Source organism: Chaetodon trifascialis, chromosome 15 (assembly GCF_039877785.1).
Source record: "Chaetodon trifascialis isolate fChaTrf1 chromosome 15, fChaTrf1.hap1, whole genome shotgun sequence".
Classification (NCBI taxonomy): domain Eukaryota; kingdom Metazoa; phylum Chordata; class Actinopteri; order Chaetodontiformes; family Chaetodontidae; genus Chaetodon; species Chaetodon trifascialis.
Window position 1 is genome coordinate 673263 of NC_092070.1, and position 15108 is coordinate 688370.

The 15108-nt window shown below is 39.7% G+C and overlaps 1 protein-coding gene across 1 annotated transcript in view; it reads left to right on the plus strand.

The window, feature by feature from the left end:
* fbxl16 (F-box and leucine-rich repeat protein 16) overlaps nt 1-15108 on the plus strand; it is a 113873-nt gene that overhangs the window by 78168 nt on the left and 20597 nt on the right. The window contains exons 2-3 of the mRNA XM_070980231.1: nt 7517-7640; nt 13741-14455. Of these exons, the coding sequence (XP_070836332.1) occupies nt 13748-14455 (708 nt within the window). The 5' untranslated portion in view covers nt 7517-7640; nt 13741-13747. The remainder of the gene's footprint in view (nt 1-7516; nt 7641-13740; nt 14456-15108) is intronic.

The following is a 15108-nucleotide window of genomic DNA, read 5'->3' on the forward strand; positions in this document are numbered from 1 at the left end:
GTGTGTAATCAGACCCCCTCTAACCAAGCTCAGTTCGAAGTCTGGTTGCCAAAACGATACAAAGAGCAGAGCTCTGACAAATCTGTCAAAAAACGATCGAGTCTCTCTTGTGCCGAGGACTGGTCACCAAAGATGCCAGCCTCCAACTGCCAGGCTGAGGCGACTCTTGAAGCTGGCAGGAAATAACAGCTTGCAGGCGATTGGGCACTGGATGGCTCGGAGGAGTCCTGTTTCCACACCCCTTCACATGCAACCACTCACACACATGCCAGGCACAAGAACACACACACACAAACACCCCCAAGAACGGTGGCAGCCGTAACATGTTAGAATAACAAATTTGATTTTGGGCTTTTTAGAGTGTAGCAACACCATTAATACTTGTTAAACCAACCACATGGGACAAGTGAATGTAGATTACATACCCTGTCTTGTTTTGATATGATCCATGTCTTTAGTGCTGTTTCATCAGACCTTTACCAGTGGTTACCCTAGCAAAAAACCCGAATGTAAACATCATTCAGCACCGCAGTGCATGAAGTTTGCTGCTTGGCTAATCCACATTAAATCGGCATTAACAGTCTCACATGACAGAAAAATGTAATTAACGTACCCTGACTTATTTTGAGATGATCCACATCTGTAGTGCTGTATCACTGGACCTTGCGAATGGTTAATGTAGCAAACAACCATAACATAATATCAACATTCAGTGCTGTGGTGCTGAAAGTCTGCTGCTCTGTTAATCCATAGGAAAATAAAAGCTATGTACCTTCACCAAAACAAAACAACAGTCATCCCGGGGCACTTTGGTACTGACGTTGTAGACCCAACCACTAGCAAGGAAGTTCTATGCCTCCATACTTTTGTATGCTTTCATTTGTTTCCTAGAGCAGAATGATGTCTAAATGAGCAGGTAGTTGGTTATATCTACTGTCTCAATAGCAAGCAAAACTTTCAGTTCTGCTTAAAAATCATTCCTCTTTATAACATAAGGGTCACATCCAACATATGTTCTGATTTTCTGTGTGTACCTTTCTCCAATAATTTCATATAAACCAGCCCAGTAAGAACTTTCTTTCATCTCATCCATTGCAGTTTTCACTTCTGGCCCTGCATCTAAATGAACATCATGTAACTGAAAACAACCTATAACCTATATATAAACCTGTTGTGAATTTTGCTGTTCAGCTCCTTGTTAGAGAAAAGCAAGTTGTGCAAAAAGTACAGAAACATTGAACAGTTGGAAGTTTAGAGAAGGTTAAATTAAGTTCACCTGTAAAGGTTATAGTGCATTTTAGATTCAGCCTATAATTTCACCTGAAAGCTGAATATCCTTAACTTTTTTTGAGTAGTGTATGTACATACAAAAATAATAAAAGCCTGTATATCCGTCTGCATGTCACTGAAGGACAGAAGATATACAGTAACAGTCAAAAGTTTGGATGCACCTTCTCATTCAATGTTTTTTTTTTTTTTTCTACATTGTAGAAAAATCTTAAAGACATCCAAAGCATGAGGGAACACATATAGAATTATGTAGTAAACAAAAAGTGTCTGCCCTGCAATCGACTGGCGACCGGTTCAGGGTGTACCCCTACTCTCACCCGTTGACAGCTGGGATAGGCTCCAGCCCCCCGCAACCCCCGGAAAGGGATTGTTGGGTATAGACAATGGATGGATGGATGGACAAAAAAGTGTCAAACAAAACCAGAATATGTTTTATATTTTAGATTCTTCAAAGTAGCCAAGATAAATTCAGCACTTTGTTTATGTATTACTTACTAGCTAGGTCAGTCAGTCCGGAAAATTTCAAGAACTTTGAAAGTATCCTCAAGTGCAATCGCAAAGACCATCAAACGCTATGATGAAACTGGCTCTCAGTTAACAGCACCACAGATTAGAGCCCACATAAATGCTTCACAAACACTTGAGTTCAAGTAGCAGCAAGGCCGGATTAACCATATGGGCAATTGGGCAATTGCCCAGGGGCCCACGACCTCTTAAGGGCCCAGGGCAGTGTGGGCACAAGCAAAATATCTTGTTATCTCTCGCTTATATGTTAAACTGTCCACCGGAGCCGTTGCACAGAAACACAGAAAATTTAAAGCATATATCTAAAATAGGAAATTTCTTCATTCCAGTTAACGTTGCCAACTGTTCTGTTAAAGCAGCTTCTGTCAACGGGGACAGTTCAGCTAGCCAGGACATTTCTTCACTGCCATCGCTCACTAATGTTTACAGCCCGGAGAGCGAAGAGCCCCTGGCAGCATCTTCAACCGACGGCCTGGATTGTGCTGCGAGTGTGACCGTTGAGGGAAACGGTGATGGGTCTCGAGTCTCACCGCCATCTGAGCTGCTTGTCGAGTCTGCGAGCAGCCCCTGTACCTCAACGCCTCTACTACCTGGGGATTCGATTCAATTCAATTCAATTCAATTCAATTCAATTCAATTCAATTCAATTCAATTCAATTCAATTCAATTCAATTCAATTCAATTCAATTTTATTTGTATAGCGCCAAATCACAACAGAAGTTGTCTCAGGACACTTTCCATATAGAGCTGGTACAGACCAAGCTCTTTTATCTACAAAGAAACCAACAATTCCCCCATGAGCAAGCACTTGGCGACAGTGGCGAGGAAAAACTTCCTTTTAACAGGCAGAAACCTCGAGCAGAACCAGACTCTGGGTGGGTGGCCATCTGCCTCGACCGGTTGGGTGAGAGAGGAAGAGCAAGAGAGGGAGAGTGAGACAGACAGACAGACAGACAGACAGACAGAAATGCAGTCAGAGAGAGAGAGAGAGAGAGAGAGAGACAGACAGAGACAGAGACAGAGAGACAGACATGCAGTCACAGTAACAGTGACAGTGGATGTAATAACAACAGTAGCAGTTGCAGTGGATGTCAGGCAGGGCCAAGGCAGGAGATGCAGCTGAAATCCACAATCCAGATTCAGCCACTGTCCATGGGAACCTGCAAGACGACAAAGCACAGACACTCCGGGGAAGGAGCTAAGTTAGTAACACGCCGTGGTAGGACATGAGAGCGTGCGGATGGAGAGGGACAGAAGGACAGAGGAGCTCGGTGTATCTTTGGATGTCCCCCGACAGTCTAATCCTATAGCAGCATAACTAGGGGCTGGTCCAGGACAAGCCTGAGCCAGCCCTAACTATAAGCTTTATCAAAAAGGAAAGAAGGAGAGGAGAGGATCCTGCACTGTGGGGGCCCGTTACAGAGTAGCTCCGGGAAGAGGCAATCTACCGAGGGCCTACAGCTTTCCAGAACCAGACTATCAAGTATTCTGATTCAGTAAGGGAGTCTGGACTTGGGAGAAGGACACGCTCCCTCACCAATGATTTACTTCATTGTCATCTCCCAGACAACCAAATTGTGCCAAGGGAATGGCTGCTTTACTCGCCATCAATTGGATTAGTTTATTGCTATGCCTGCAAACTCCTGTCATCCCAAAAACATGCATTTATCAGCGGATTCTGTGATTGGAAACACCCGGAGAGGATTAGTGATCACGAAAAGAGTGCAGAACATAGACAAAACATGCTTTCTTTATTGCACAGGTCTAAATATGCATGCAGAGTGGACGCTTCTCTTGCCCGACAGTGTGAGGCAGAACAGCAGTACTGGAAAGAAGTCCTTAGATGTGTGGTTGCTGTTATTAAATGGGAACTATTTGGGACTGCTTGAACTGATAGCGGAGTTTGACCCCTTTTTAAAGGGGCACCTTGACAAGCATGGCAAAAAGGTTAGAGGTAAGCCATCTTATCTGTCCTCAACTGTGTGTGAAGAATTTATTTCATTAATGGGTGACAAAACTAAGCAAGTGATAACAGAGGAAATCAGACACGCTAAAAATTTCTCTGTAATCGTTGATTCAACACCAGATTTACCACATGTAGATCAGCTCACATTTGTTTTTCGTTTTGTCAGTACACATGGCAGAGTAGTGGAAAGATTCATTGGGTTTGAGCCCATCCACAGCCACACAGGTGTTAGCCTAGCTGAATCTGTTATTGAAATGGTGCAAGGCTTAGGGTTAGACTTGTCAAACTGTTGTGGCCAAAGTTATGATAATGCTAGCAACATGTCTGGCAAATACAGCGGGCTCCAGGTGCACTTGAAAAAACGAAACCCACTAATTCATGATACACCGTGTGCTGCATATTCACCGAACCTTGTAGGCGTTAACTGCATTGATAATTGCTGTGAGGAGGTTAACTCTTTTTTTGAACTGCTGCAGTCTCTGTATACATTTTGCAGCGCATCAACACATCGCTGGAATACAGTTTTCCATAACAGTGAACATTACATTAGATACACTCTAAAATCCCTCAGCACCACTCGATGGAGTTGCAGAGCAGACTCCACAAAAGCTCTCAATGAATATTACGGAGCAATTAGAGATACATTAGCCAAAATAGCTTCAGACTGGCATTGGTCACAAAACTTGATAAACTGGAGACAGTAATAATGACTATGTTGTGGGACCGGGTACTGCATAGATTTAAGGCAAGTGACCAACTCCAAAAAAGCGATATGGATTTAGCTACTGCTCTTGGCCTTTTGCGGTCACTGCATTCATATGTTGGCACTCTACAAGAACAGTTTGCAGAGCTCGAAGAATCAGCACGCGCTATCATTGCTACACAAAACTACCAGTTTGACACTCGACGTGTGAGAAAAAGAAAGAAATTTGCAGATGAGTCTGGTGATGACAGCGAAGTAGCTCTTATTGATAGTAGTCAGAGATTTAAGGTTGAAACATATTATGTCATCAATGACAGACTTTGTTCGTGCCTATCCAAGCGCATCGAAGCATACGCACGTGTGTGACCTCTTTAGAGTTTTATTTGAGAGGGACTGTGATGATTGTGATGTGTGTGTGCAAGCTGCTAAGCTGAGCTCCACTTATCTGATCCACTTTAAGATGTGTTTGCCAAATGAAATCAAGCATTTCAAATTTAAACATGCAGTTTTCCCTTATTTAGGGAGAAATTTGTGTATATTGCCAGATTATGTGGCATCTTTTTGTCTTCTTATTGAGGGAAATTGACAGATCTCCAAATTTTTATGTTGCACTAAAATGTTTAACCCTTGCCTGTCTTGTTGAGTTGTGATGTGACAGGTTGTTTTCTGTTTTAAAACAAGTTGAAATGTGCTTAGGACCAAAATTATGTAAATAGTTTATTGTTGTTGAGAGAAAACTGTCAGATTTCAAAATGTTTATATTGCACTATAATATGATTGTCCTCTTGAATTCTGAGGTGACAGGTGATTTTTGTTTAAAATGAGCTGAAGACCAAAATGTTACTTGGATTTTTGTTTGTATCTTGTCTGTGGACTTCCTCTGTGATGGCTCTATAAATTGAATACAGTTGTGTTGGGAGTAAGTGTTGTTAAATAAATATTGGATGCTTTGAAAGTGGTTGCTTATTTATTTTTTTGTGAAAATGCAGGTCACTTCCCTCCCTCTCTACAGTATGTAGTGGGTCACATATGCGAGTGAGTGGTCTTGACAAGAGGACATGTGGTGCATTTGTGGTTCTATGAGCATTTGCACATCTGTACATCAAAATGCACTTGATGACAGTTTGAGTTTTGAGTATATTTACTGTATATTACTGTAATTTATTCTGTATTTTGCCTGATTATGGTGATCCTGGGGTCGTGATGATGGGGCCCTTGAATATTGTTGCCCAGGTGAAGTGTTAATCAGCGAAGTGTTAATCTGGCCCTGAGTAGCAGACACATCTCAGACACATCAACTGTTCAGAGGAGACTGAGTGAATCAGGCCTTCAAGGTGGAATTGATGCGAAGAAGAAGAAGAAGAAGAAGAAGAAGAAGAAGAAGAAGAAGAAGAAGAAGAAGAAGAGAATTGCTTGGACTAAGAAAAACAAGGAATGGACATTAGACCAGTGGGAATCTGTCCCTTGGCCTGATGACTCCAAATTTGAGATTTTTGGCTCCATCTGCCATATCTTCGTGAGATGCAGAAAAGGTGAGCAGATGGTTTCTAGATGTGTGGTTTCCACCGTGAAGCATGGAGGAGGAGGTATGATGGTGTGGGGGTACTTTGCTGGTGACACTGTTGGCGATTTATTGAAAATTCAAGGCACACTCAACCAGCAAGGCTACCACAGCATTCTGCAGCAACATACCATCCCATCTAGTTTGTGCTTAGTGGGACCATCATTTCTTTTTCAACAGGACAATGACCTCAAATACACCTCCAGGCTATGTAAGGGCTATTTGACCAAGAAAGAGAGCGATAACCTGGCCTCCAAAATCACCTGACCTAAACCCTAATGAGATGGTTTGGCATGAGTTGGAGTGCAGAGTGAAGGCAAAGCAGCCAAAAAGTGCTCAGCACCTCTGTGAACTCCTTCAAGACTGCTGGAAAACTATTCCAGGTGACTACCTCATGAAGCTGATTGAGAGAATGCCAAAAGTGTAAAAAGCTGTCATCAAAGCAATTGGTGGCTACATTGAAGAATCTAAAATATAAAACATACACTGTTTAACACATTTTTGTTTACTACACAATTCCATATGTGTTCCTTCATGGTTTGAATGTCTTCAGTATTAATCTACAATGAAGAGAGAGAGAGAGAAAAAAAAAGAAAAATCATTGAATGAGAAGGTGTGCCCAAACTTTTGACTGGTACTTTACATATATCTTCTGTCCTTCAGTGACATGGAGACAGGCATACAGGCTTTTATTTTTTTGCTGCTTCACTATTCTGCTGCCAGATAATTTAATGTGCACTAACAAAAGGGAGCCCATTACACCTGTCCTACCATCATTGCACTGACTTCCTGTACATTTTAGAATTGATTATCAAATTATATTACTCTCTTTTAAAGTGCTACTTGGACTGGGCCCAGATTATATAACAGATCGCTTAACATCCTGTGACTCTGAACATGATCCTAGATTATCTAATCACCTATTTCTTGGTGTTTCCTGGTCTAATTTTATGACCAGAGGGGATCAGGCTTTTGCTGTACAGACCCCCAATCTCTGGAACTTCCAGTAGAGATTAGATCATCGACTTCTGTAACTTTTCAAAAAACATTTAAAAACTTTTTTTAATGGAAATTTTATATTGTATTGTGTTATATATCTGCAAGAAGAGCAGATACAGTATAACACACATTTATGCACAAATGTCTGCATATATGTGTTATGAGCGTATGTAGTGTGTGTGTGTGTGTGTGTGTGTGTGTGTGTGTGTGTGCGCGCCTGTGCGCGTGTGTGTGCACTGTGCGTGTGTGTGTGTGTGTGTGTGTGTGTGTGTGTGTGTGTGTGTGTGTGTGTGTGTGTGTGTGTGTTTCCTCCTCTGTTTTGAGTTATTGTATGTTTATCTTGGTTTTATTGTCTTGTGAAGCACTTTATAATATTTGTTTCCATGTTGTTTTAGTAGTGACCTTTATCCACAGTGAATCACCTGAACAATGTGAAAATGGCTAAATCTCTTCTTCTTTGTCCTCTTTTCAGTTGGCAAGCAACAAAACTGTGTGTCACAGCCAGCATCTGGTCAAGGAGTGGGACAGACAGCCCGGCTGACCAAATCCTTTTTTCATGATCACAACATCGTCTGATAAAACCAACATAAATACAGGTTAATTACAACTATTGCGGTGTATCACTGGCTATATCATTGTTTAAAATGCATGATCACAGAAAAAGTTAGATGATAGAAAGTGGCACTACTTGGCAGCAACACAGTTGACTGTGACTGGACTGCTACACACAGCAGGTTACCCTGCAAAGTGGCAGTGCACTGTATACTGTGTACTCTGTATACTCTTCAGCCTTATTGACATTTAAAATGAGTGATCAAAGAGAAAGTCAGAGGCGACTAAAGGTTGTCCTCTTAACTTTATTGCAACACATTCCTGACCCTCAATGGACATGTTATATCATTGCTTTGGAGAAGCTCTGTTTAGCTTGAACACACTCACTGTACACTCTATACAAGCTCAGTTTTTGGGCAAGAAGAAAAAGTGAGCTTAGTCTGAATGGGGCTGAAATAAATAGAAAACAAGGTGCATTCACATGTTCTGAATTACATAATCCAGCCCTGGGTGTTGCTCACTTAATTTGGTTATCAATTTAAGGTGTTGGTGGTTTGATCTTGGGTTTCACATCTTGAAGCATCTTTGAGCAAGATGCTGAACCCTGAAGTGTTTGTATAGGAAACTATGTTAGTAGCTTTAAAGAGAGCGAAAAACAGTTAATGTTATTAGCAATCTAAGATATATAGTATATTTATATAAGTCTTGCACTTATTGTGAGTAGAGTGATGGAAGACTGGGACCTAATTGCATTATGAATTCATGCTTGCATTCATTGTTATCAGTGTGACATTATTTTTGTATTTTTTAGTGAAGATTGATGTGAAAAGCCTGCTCAGTGTTCATAATGATAATTTAAGTATGACAAAAGATAATACAGACAGTTTTAGTCATTTGCTAGTTGATTTTCATGCAGTTAGGAAATTACATTCCCTAAAATTGTGGGAATTGTGGGAATTGGGAATTGTTGGTTCTCTGTAGAAAAAAGAGCTAGGTCTGTACCAGCTCTATATGGAAAGTGTCCTGAGACAACTTCTGTTGTGATTTGGCCCTATACAAATAAATTGAATTGAAATTGAATTGAATTAAAATAAATCAGCTTGATTTGTAGTGTGAGTATTTTGACACATGGAGCAGCATAGATTAATATGATGGATGCATACTTCTTCAGAAGTATCGTAGCTGAATTTGAAAACTGTCTCCTGTATGTTTTTCCTTTTTTTTTTTTTTTTTCATTAGAACAACTATTCTTGCCTTCAGAATAGACTCCCACCACCCTTACTACTGTCCACTTACCCCTTACATTTAAACAAGGGAACAAACAGTGAATCCTGAAATCACTACTAGGCAACCACACCATTTAAAATATCAGAGCAACCAGGATTGGGTTTACTAGTTCCTGCATTAAGCGACTACAACTAGGTGGTCAGAATCAGATAGCTAGTTGAATGTGAAATGCTGTTAACATTCCTGTATTATATTGATGAAAACACAAAGGGGCAGATAAATTCAGCACTGAGTTCATTTAGGTATTACTTGAATGATATGTACACATTGCTGACACGTTATTGATGTGATTTCGAGAGAGGCTTATGGTTAGAGAGATAATTAGTAGGAGAGGAGAGGATGATTATGAAAATGGATGGGAGAATAATATACATACAGACATTGGTGGAGAATGTTTCTGCACCTCTTAGGTTATTTGTCCCCTTTCCCTCTGTGCGATACGCAAATATTTGTGTGGCACATTTTTCAAAAACCATGACTTCGACATCGCTGTACGGGTAAGCCACCTCCCATTTCGTGAGATACTTCTTTTTCTTCTTGTTTTATTTGTGGGTGCCATTTGAGTGAATGACCCCTCGTTAACAGATGTTGAAGCTAATATTCTACATAGTGCCACCTGCTGTACTGGAAGGAAATACATCAAATCGGAGGTTGTGCCTCCTATCAACCTTACAGCCAACCTCTGTATGAAGAAAGGTCAAAAAATCTGGGAGATTTATGGAAAAATATTGAAACAGAACATAAAATGCAGGGAGAATGACACTCCACACTAACAATTAATTTAAAGTCAGAGGCTGATGGTTGTTTATCTTAAATCTTCACATTTCTTTGGAGAGGCAAGACTAAATTAATGTCTGTCGTTGAACTTCAATATACAACACCCCATGGATACGTTATCCTGGATAAAGAAAAATGCATGTTAATGCACAGTGCAAATGTATTATCATATTTTGTTCAGAGCTCATGGTAGGCATAGGTGCAATCACAGTCCATATAAGGTACTGGCATTCATATATAACATAACATTGACATAGAGATTTGTTTTTACCTAGCATAAATATAGGTTGTTCAAATGTAGAGACCAAGCAAGGAAGAAGACTGAAAGAGGCACACCTATAATTACTGATTATATGTCTATTCTGTGCCATGGAAGAACCAAAAGAGGTGTTATCCAACAGAAATGCATGTAGAATCGGGCGGCTGTGGCACAGGAGGTAGAGCGGTCATCCACCAATCAGGAAGTCGTTGGTTCGATCCCTGGCCTTCTTGTATCCTATCCTCATAAGTATCCTTGGCCAAGATACTGAACCCTAAAACTGCCCCCAGTGCTGTGCCATCTATGCATGAATTCATATGTACGTCACTTTGGATAAAAGCGTCTGCCAAATGACTAATTGTAATTGTAAGAATGAAGGCATTAGGGGCTAGAAATGAATGAAATAGAGTGAGAAATAAGTTTGTGTGTCTGCTGCTCAAAAGACATATAATTTATCTTTATTAGTCACAGTAGTAGTAGTCAGCTACATGCCGGTATTGCGACACAAATAAAGGAATAAGTTAATTACTAGTATAATTCTAATTATTCTAATTATTGTTATTATTATTATTAGTAGTAGTATAATTATGTTTGCCAAATTGATGAGGGGACAAGTAATTAAAACTTTGTCATAAACATTAATACACAATGTTTCTAACGTTTCCACTAACCCAACAACTCACAAAACTGTGATTTTTTGGCTGTTAAGTCAGTCTGGGGCCAGCACCTCAAACTATTTGCGCAGGTTTTGCTCTGGAGAAAAGAGATCCGATCTTGTTCAGGATAGCAACAATAAGAACGCAATAATACCAGGTGTAAACACAAAGGCAAAATGTTATTATTTTTATTTATTTAATTATTTTTATGTTTTGTGAAGCATCTTTGAGTTTTGTGAAAAGTGTTATGTAAGTATAATGTATTATTGTTATTATTTTATTATTATTAAAATCTGAACATGTATTACTGAGATAACATATTCAGGTTCACCTCCTATTTTAATACCAGGATTAAGGGGGTGAAATGCTTTCATTCTTCGTGCATTTCTGTTAGATAATGCGTCTTTTAGTGCTCCCATGGAACAGAATAGACATATAATCAGTAATCAGAGGTGTGTCTCTTTCAGCTGTCTTGGTTGTTTGGTCTCTAGACTTGAACAACCCATATTTATATTAGGTAAAAACAGATATCTTTACTGAATATCAGCACATTGTATGGATTGCATTTGCACCTCGGCCTTGCAGTGGTAAGTTTTTTTTTGTTATGTTGTTATTTTAGTAGAAATAACATAGCATTAAATAACAAGCAGTTGTTTGAATGAACACACATTTATGTACTGAAAATCAAATTTTCTTATGCTGTGTATTCAGACTACAATTTTTCACTGATTCACTATGAGTCAGGGGGAGCTGTTGAAGTACATAGCTATCTTTATTACAGTGTTGTTTAATTTTGAGAGAAGATCACGACTCATTCGAGAGACATGCTTATACTACCTATAAAAAGACACATAAAAGCTTCCATCATGTAACTGTCTTTACATTAGAAAAAGAAAGGAAATCAATGAAGTTGATTGGAGGAAATCACTTGCTAGACACACCAAATTTCACATTAACATTGGCAATTTTAAGTTTTTGTTTTACAATGTACTCAGTGTACACAAGGGTTTTATTGTGAACAGCCGGAAGTCCTATTATTCTTGCTTCTGGTGGATCAGAGGGAGTAGAGCCTCCCTGCCTGATACAGACACCACGGCCACATGACATAACAGACGGAGGTGGGGTAAATACAGATTTTGCTGTCGCTATGCATTCATTACTTTGTCATGAACCTCATTTTATTTTAGCCTGGCCTATAACATCTGACTGCTTGATGCTTGCTGTAGCCAGTCTAGTTGAAAACATCGCTGAATTATGTAATGGATGAACTTCGGTGATGTTACAGTGGAGGCAGAGCCAGTCTCCATCTGCTAAGGGACCAACAGCAAATGCTTTAAAGTGATAAAATGTAAAACGCTGCCAAAAGAGGTCATATTGAAAAATACTCTTGGAAACTAATCGATAGTATGTATAAGTGAATGCATGTGTAATTGGATGTAGCAGGTGTTATTAGCGCAAGTGGTTGTGTCAGTAGATTGGGACAGAGAAATGTTGCTTTGTGTGAAGCCCTATAGTCAGCATATTACATAACTGAGCAGTTTGAGCCTGTGAGCTGTCCTCCTGCTGTTGATACAGTGAGATCATAGAGAACAGGCTAGGTGAGGCCATGGGCCACAGCATGCACTTACACTCTGTGTGTTTTCACTTGGATACAACATCCAGCTCTGTTGAATGCAAAGAACAAAAGAAAAGCAGCCTATTGAAACAGGATGCTGATGATAATTATAACAGTTTTACTCAGCTCAGTGTCAGCACAAGAACAAATGTACAAGGGGGGCACCAAATTACTGGCAAATGGCAATGTAGTCGTGAAAAATGAAACAACTCTGTAGTATGCTCTCCAGGAAAAAAAATAAGAAAAGATCACAGCAATTGTATATTCTTATCGCTTTCCCAATAATCTGAGTAAAACACAAGGGGCACTGCAGAGGGCTTTCCTGTACGTTTTAAGACAAAACGAAATTCTTCCAAATTACGGGGACACCTTTTTCTTTATGTTTTTTCTGAAGTTTGCTTTAATTTGCGGATTTGAGGGGTTTACCATGGAGCTAACCTTGTCTGTTTTTTTTTATCTTATTTGTTAGAGGTGGAGGATTATATAGATAAAACATTCTATATGCAATTTTATATCATTAATTTAGAATCTTAATTGAACGTCCACTTACAAGCTTTTTTTTGAGAGTTCACTTCACGGTGGATGCAGGTTGCTCAGTTATGATGGATCTGGTACAATTGTAGAATTTACCCACTTGATATGCCATAAAATTACTGTACTTTGTTCCTTTGAAATAGATTCCATTTGCAAAATGTTTTAAAATAAAAATCCAAAATTAAAAAAATATCAAAACAGCTATAGAAACTTCCGCACTGTTGAAGCATAATACATTTCTCTACTGTTAATGTCTGCTTAGTCAAAAGCTTGATATTCAACTGCTGGACTTGTATATAAAATCAGTAGCTCCTAAAGATATCACCTGTTCTTGTTATAGTTCCATTATTATTATTATTATTATTATTATTATTATTATTATTATTATTATTATTATTATTCCATTATTTCCACCACAGTACTGTATTGATATTTGGTGTGTGCAGAACACACATCCAGAGAAGGGGGGTTGTGCTGTTCAACACTTATCAACTCTGCTAATCAATTTCATGGGGGAATATTGGTCTACATGTTGCTCAGCACTGTTATAACCCCCAAAGCTCTTTTAAATCCTAGTAGAGATCCCAAACAAAACATGTGTATGCTAAAATACTGAAGCTTGGGGAAATGTGCATAATCTGATCCTTAAATGACTTGGTCACCCACTCATAAAGAAAATGCTTTTAAAATTCCTGAAACTGCATGTGAGTCTTAGTGTCAATTAGCATATAGAGCTGCAATATTTATGTCTAGGCAACTAAAGTTCTTTTATCATAGATACTTTAGTAATTAGTCACAGTAATTACTCGTCACATTTCAATGAAATAGAGGGATTGTCTGCTTACTCATTTACTTATACTTATAAGTTCAGCTGCATTAGATCAGCATTGGTTGTAAGGTCATAATTCAGAGGAGTTTAAGTAAATCTTTAGACACACCCTGGGCCTTTATAAATTAGTCTTTGCAAAATTTTCAGCATTTAACAGCACGCTATGGATCTTTTGTCTCTTTGCCAGGTTCCCAATGTTGAATATGTCAACCCCTAGTGAGCTGAAGTCTCCCTGCATGACTCGCAATGGCATGGTCAAGCTGCCCCCCAGCCAGCCCAACGGTTTGGGCAGTGCAAGTATCACCAAGGGGACACCTGCTGCCAAGAACCGCCTGTGCCAGTCCTCCTCAGTACCCTCCATCCTTCCCCCTCCACCATCATCTCTTCCTTACCACCACCATCATCACCTGGATGGCCCTGGAATGCCCAAATCAGCAGCCCCTCTTTTGGCCTCTGACCTGGAGCCTGAAATGCCTCTGGTGGGCTTGAAGCCATCCATTCGTCAGCTTCCCCCTCTCACTCTACCCAAACCCATGCTGCTGGAGCGCCAGCTTGTGCTGGATGAGAAGCTACTCAACCGATTGCTCTGGTACTTCACCACAGCTGAAAAATGTGTCTTGGCACAGGTATGCAAGACATGGCGCAAGGTGCTGTACCAACCCAAGTTCTGGGAGGGTGTAACACCCATCTTGCATGCAAAGGAGTTGTATACCCTGCTGCCCAGTGGGGAGAAGGAGTTTGTCAGTCTGCAGGCCTTTGCCCTACGTGGTTTCCAGTCTTTCTGCTTAGTAGGTGTGTCAGACCTGGACATTTGTGAGTTCATCGACAACTACCCACTGTCCAAAAAAGGTGTTCGCTCAGTCAGCCTCAAGAGGTCCACCATCACAGATGCCGGTTTGGAGGTGAGTCAGGATGTGTTTGGTGGAATTTGTTGGATGACAATTTTCCCAAATCTTCAAGATGAAATGGCACATTGCGAAACCAATATGTTATGTTTATTTATGGAAAGAGCTGTAAAATTATTAGTATTTTTTCCGTTTTACTTAGTTGTTGTTAAATAGTTGGCCTTATTTTAGTAAGGTGTCTTCTGATCTGTTCCTGTTTTAATTTATTGTTGATACAACCTCAACGCTTCCTCCATGTTTATGTGTTGTCCTGATAAATTCAGAATTATCTATATTTTCATGGCATTATCCATTTACATGTCATACATTACATGTCATATATGCCACTTTGCTGTTCTGAGTTTCTTGTTAATACATATGCTATTTTCATTCATTTATTATTTCCATTTGCTTCAAGTTCCAAGTTTGCTACAAGCCTTTTTTGTTTTCAATGGTAAAGTACTATTCTGGAACTCAACATATCCTGCACTGATACTTCTACTGCATCAATCAATTCTATTTGTCACGTGTCAGGGACAAGGTACAATCACAGTGAAATGTAATACAGGAAGTATAACATAGACATGACATAAATACAGGAAGTGTCAAATGTCATTAACTAGAACCAGATTTGGTAAAGAGAAGAGATGGGAAGTAATTAGGGAATGAAA